The 5000-nt window shown below is 33.8% G+C and overlaps 2 protein-coding genes across 4 annotated transcripts in view; one reads left to right on the forward strand and one right to left on the reverse strand.

Annotated features, from left to right (window-relative positions):
- Fancd2 overlaps positions 1-5000 on the forward strand; it is a 63526-nt gene that overhangs the window by 6030 nt on the left and 52496 nt on the right. The window lies entirely within an intron of this gene.
- Positions 1-5000, reverse strand: part of LOC113803613 (uncharacterized) — a 26365-nt gene that overhangs the window by 36 nt on the left and 21329 nt on the right. For both annotated transcript variants that reach the window (XM_027354420.2, XM_070137280.1), the window contains exons 4-7: positions 3360-3582; positions 2743-3113; positions 1950-2081; positions 1-992 (exon numbers count right to left, since the gene is read on the reverse strand). The exon at positions 1-992 is cut by the window's left edge and continues 36 nt beyond it. In XM_027354420.2, coding sequence (XP_027210221.2) covers positions 876-992; positions 1950-2081; positions 2743-3113; positions 3360-3582 — 843 coding nt within the window. In that variant the 3' untranslated portion in view covers positions 1-875. The remainder of the gene's footprint in view (positions 993-1949; positions 2082-2742; positions 3114-3359; positions 3583-5000) is intronic.

Consider the following 5000-nt stretch of genomic DNA (forward strand, 5'->3'; position numbering starts at 1 on the left):
ATTGTACATCAGATAGAAAGGAATTATAAAGTCTCTATAGAAAAAAAAAGTTATTGTAGAAAGTGGGATGTATTATAAATGAAAAGGAAAGTTTTGCATTATTTTATAAGGAAAAGCAAAAATATAAAAAATGTAACATAGTACTTCTCCTTTTAGAGATGATAAAATAGGCTAAGGAAAGCTGGAAACATCTTCCATGTTGTGTTACTTGCAAAGTAAGAGTTTCATAGTAGACCTTGACATTATTTTCTTAGATATGAACTGCAGTATAACTGAATAGGTAATCAATAATTGGAATTCAGGAAAGTTATAACCAAATTTACAATGAAGGACTAATGAAAAATAGTGTGATGAGAGTTATAGTGGCATAGTACAATAATTTCACATATATTACATAAAGTTTGGTATATGATTAACCAACCATCTCAAAGTATGGACATTTTAGAAGAATATGAATAAGCAGTTCAGTTTCAAATCAGCATGAAGATCTGCACAACCTATTTTTGAGCAAAAAGACCACATGTGTGGCATTGTCTTTGAAATCCTGATGTTTTGTTATGTATACCCTTCACCGTGCTTATAGTGAGGTAGCGTTGCTTTATTAATTGGATTGAATTTTGGATGTTCAGCAATATGGTGTTATCTTTCTCCAGCATGGTGGTCCATTACACTATATTATTGGTTTCGTATCCATTTTGCATACAAAACAGCATATTGAAATGAGTATGTCAGAATTGTGATATTTTCGGAATTTTACTGTCGTTTATTTCTTTAGTTCAGCATAAATAAAGTTCATGTGTGAACTTAATTTTCAGGGATTTAAAGAGTTAGATGATAAAGGATATTCAGTATGAAGAGAATTAAGTCAGATTAAACTATATTCTTTGCACGTTTCCATTCTTGGAAAAGTAGAGGGGTTTGGTTCGAGTAAGAGCCTTTTTCATGGATCCGGTGCCTTCCATCACTAGGGGTTTATTCCCGCACTGAGTGACCTGTAGAAAAACAAAGAATTATGTACACACATATATATATTTATTTATATATAATGCAAATGTAAATGTTTTTTTTTTTTTCTAATTGATTTAATATTGATATTTAAGAAATATAATCAAGTGTAATACTGTCTTTGTTATTGTTATTGTTGCAACTACTGTTATTGTTGTTTGTTATCATTATTACTATTATTTTGTATTGTTATTGTGATGATAATGATCATGGTGATAATCTTTATTAATATTGTAGTGATAATAATGATAATAATAATAATGGTAGTGATGATGATGATGATGATGATGATGATGATGATGATGATGATGATGATGATGATGATGATGATGATGATGATGATGATGATGATGATGATGATGATGATGATGATGATGATGATGATGATATAAGTATTGAGAATAATATTGATAATAATAGGGTTGATGATAAATAGTATTGATGATATTAATAATACTAATGATAATAATAATAATCAATGTCATAATATATATATACATATACCTGTGTGTGTGTGTGTGTGTGTGTGTGTGTGTGTGTGTGTGTGTGTGTGTGTGTGTGTGTGTGTGTGTGTGTGTGTGTGTGTGTGTGTGTGTGTGTGTGTGTGTGTGTGTGTGTGTGTGTGTGTGTGTGTGTGTGTGTCTGTCTGTCTGTCTGTCTATGTATATATATATGTATATATTTGTATGTATATATATTTGTATGTTTATATGTATGTATGTATATTTATATTTGTATGTTTATATATATGTATGTATATATATGTATGTATATATATATATATATATATATATATATATATATGTATGTATATATATATATATATATATATATATATATCATATATTTATATATAATAGATAGATAGATAGATAAATAGATTTATTTCTGTATATATATACACATACATAGAGATAGATAAAGATAGATAGATATTATTTTACCTGCATACAGGCTGATAAGAACTGCCATGCTTGTGTTTCTTCAGCTGGTTTTAGGAGTAGAACCAGCACATTATTCTCAGGCGGTGGGTCCAGTAAGACTGTTATGTCTGCAGATAATCTTTTGCGTACTACCTGGTGGCAATCAAGGTGTATGGTTAGCTTTGCATACTGGATGATAAGTCTTCATTCACAGATTAAAATTTAAGTCCTATTGTAATGAGATTATTTTATTTGTGTGTGGGTGTATTTCCATGTTTAAAAGGAATGGAGGGGTTGGAACGCCTTATACACTAAATATTCTTATTAAAAGGTATAAAAAAATTGGTAGTTAGTGTCTTTGGTCAAAGTACTGTGAATTTGATGTTTAGTACAGTTAATGCTATTTAACTGGTTATCAGTCTATTCAAGGATTACTTCAAAGAATGAAGAAATTATATCTTAGTGACCAATAATTCCACAACTAATCCTTAATTTTTAAAATGAATTTATGTATGATTATATAATCTTACATGTAAACTGCTACTTGGGTTAATTAACATTAAAATAATTAGGATCATGGAGTATAGAGGCTTATTTGACCGGTTATCAATATATCAAAAAACTTCAAAGGATGAAGAAATTATATCTCTGTGAACAGTAAATGAACAAGTAACCTTTTATTACTTCTCTTAGTGAATTTGTATATAATTATATAATTCTACATGTAAACTAGTACTTGGTTCTTCAGAGATTTTTTTGGTTGATTAACATTCAAATAATTAAAATCATGGAGTTTGAATTAAGATAATCTTACCTTATGAAGGTCATCAGAAGCATCAGATGCGCACTCATCATCATCATCATCTAAGAGTGTTGTTATGTCCTCCGCCCGGTTCATATGTAAAGGTATTTGGTTAACGGGACTCTTTGGTTTTTCTTCACACACATCAAGTTTTTGTTGTGGCTTTTGTTCAGTCAGTGGAAGACTACTTTTTATATTTTGTAGGGACTGGTCTGTGTTTGTGAGCAGTTGGCTGTGACTGTCCAGGCTATATGATTTAGTTCCCCGCGATATTTTAGGCTTTGGCGGGACAGGTGGTGGTGGCTTCGCTGGATGTGACGTGTTGGCTCTGGGACTTAAGGATGTGGTCTTTTTGAGGGCACTTCCGTTTGTTAGTTGTTCCTCTGAAAGGTGGAAGGAGTAACATGATTGTAAAGGAACATTTGATACTGTTCTGTAGTTTGTAACTAGTTGGGTAATTTGCTGATTTTTAAGTATTGCCAACAGTGGTTGTGTGTTTTAGTATTTCAGGAAAAGTATTTGCAAAATTTATAACTCGGGGAACAATTTTTTATGATTGTAAAATGTTTCACTTTAAATTGATATAGATTTTTTATGGCTGATTGGCTGACTGAATGACAATGACTGACCTTGAGTGATAGGGGGTATAGAGGGAGAAAGATGTGTTGGGGACTGTGGAGTAGATTCCAAGGGAGGAACAGGTTGCTGTAATGGCTGAGAGTGCAGGATGCGTTGCAGGTTTACTTTGGCTGGCACGGCACTCCTGGGCACTTGCTCGATGCCATTGAGCACAAGGTGGCACTTCTTGACCTGTGACCAGTCCCCTAGGTGGAACACCAAGTACGTCCCCATCTGGAAAAAGTGTAGTTGAGTATGTTTTCAATTGGATAGAAAATGTTACTTTCTTACATGGTTATGATTTTGTTAATTGTGTGGGTGTGGGTGTGGGTGTGGGTGTGGGTGTGAGTGTGAGTGTGAGTGTGAGTGTGAGTGTGAGTGTGAGTGTGAGTGTGAGTGTGAGTGTGAGTGTGAGTGTGAGTGTGAGTGTGTGAGTGTGTGTGTGTGTGTGTGTGTGTGTGTGTGTGTGTGTGTGTGTGTGTGTGTGTGTGTGTGTGTGTGTGTGTGTGTGTGTGTGTGTGGTTGTGTTTTTGTGTTTAAAAATACCTTGATATTTTACCAAAAAATTTAATCATAACCTTATCATATTGCATTTTTTGTTCCTCCCAAGGCGTGGAAGTATGGCAGCTCCAAAATATAGACTTTATTTTCAACTTCAGTTCTTTTTATAATCAAATAATTCCTCTGCGTTGGACAGTTCATCATAGTCTGAGAGAGTATGGACAGGTAACACATGGCACGATAGTACAGGTGGGCCTCCTGATACGGTCTGCAGAGTCCCGAGTTTCCGAGTCTTTTTCATCACCTTTTATGGAAAGCAATTTTCCATGAATTCCAGGTTTGATAAGAATATCTGTTTGCTCAATAGAAGGGTTTTATTGATTATCAAAGTCGCTGTCTAATGCTTTTCCACAAGCGAGTTTTATTGGTTAACAGCAAGCCCGTTTTCTATTTCTAAGTAATATGCAACTAAATAAGTGACAATGTCAAAGAAAAAGGGAAATTGTCAACAGCAAGCCCGTTTTCTATTTATAAAGAATACTCAACTAGATAAGTTACAATGCCAAGAAAAAAAGGAAAATTTGAAAGTTTCATATTTCGAGCATCGCCTGGGACCCAAGGGCAAGGCGGGTGTTGAGAACGGAGGCGCAGTGGCCTCCCGAGCGGTAGGAGTTGAGAAATGCTTTCTAAATATTTGCGGTTTTATTTCCGAGTGTCGGCGAGAGAACATGGCGGTGTATAGAGGTGGCTGCGTAAAACAATATCGTCTACATTATTAGCAGTATTATGGTAAACATTATTATCGTTATTATCACCGTCGTTATCGTCATTATTGCAGTTTTATTAATTGAAGCTACTGTTGTTGCTTTTGTTGTAATTTCTGTTGTCATTGTTGGTACTATTGGTATTACTATTGTTATTCAAAAATCGAATTGATTTAAATCGCAATAATTCAAAATAGACATAATCTGCTTTCTGATCCGTTCCTTCTAAAATCCTTCGCGAATTCTTCCTCTCGATGCAAATAGAGAACTTTAAAATCACTCTATTAAGGATATGCGGCATAACAAGACGTATTGACTAGACAGAACACGATCAACACAATAGAACATTCAGTACAAACAATATATTTTTTGTTTGAAGTTGATGTT

Source organism: Penaeus vannamei, chromosome 23 (genome assembly GCF_042767895.1).
Source record: "Penaeus vannamei isolate JL-2024 chromosome 23, ASM4276789v1, whole genome shotgun sequence".
Taxonomy (NCBI): domain Eukaryota; kingdom Metazoa; phylum Arthropoda; class Malacostraca; order Decapoda; family Penaeidae; genus Penaeus; species Penaeus vannamei.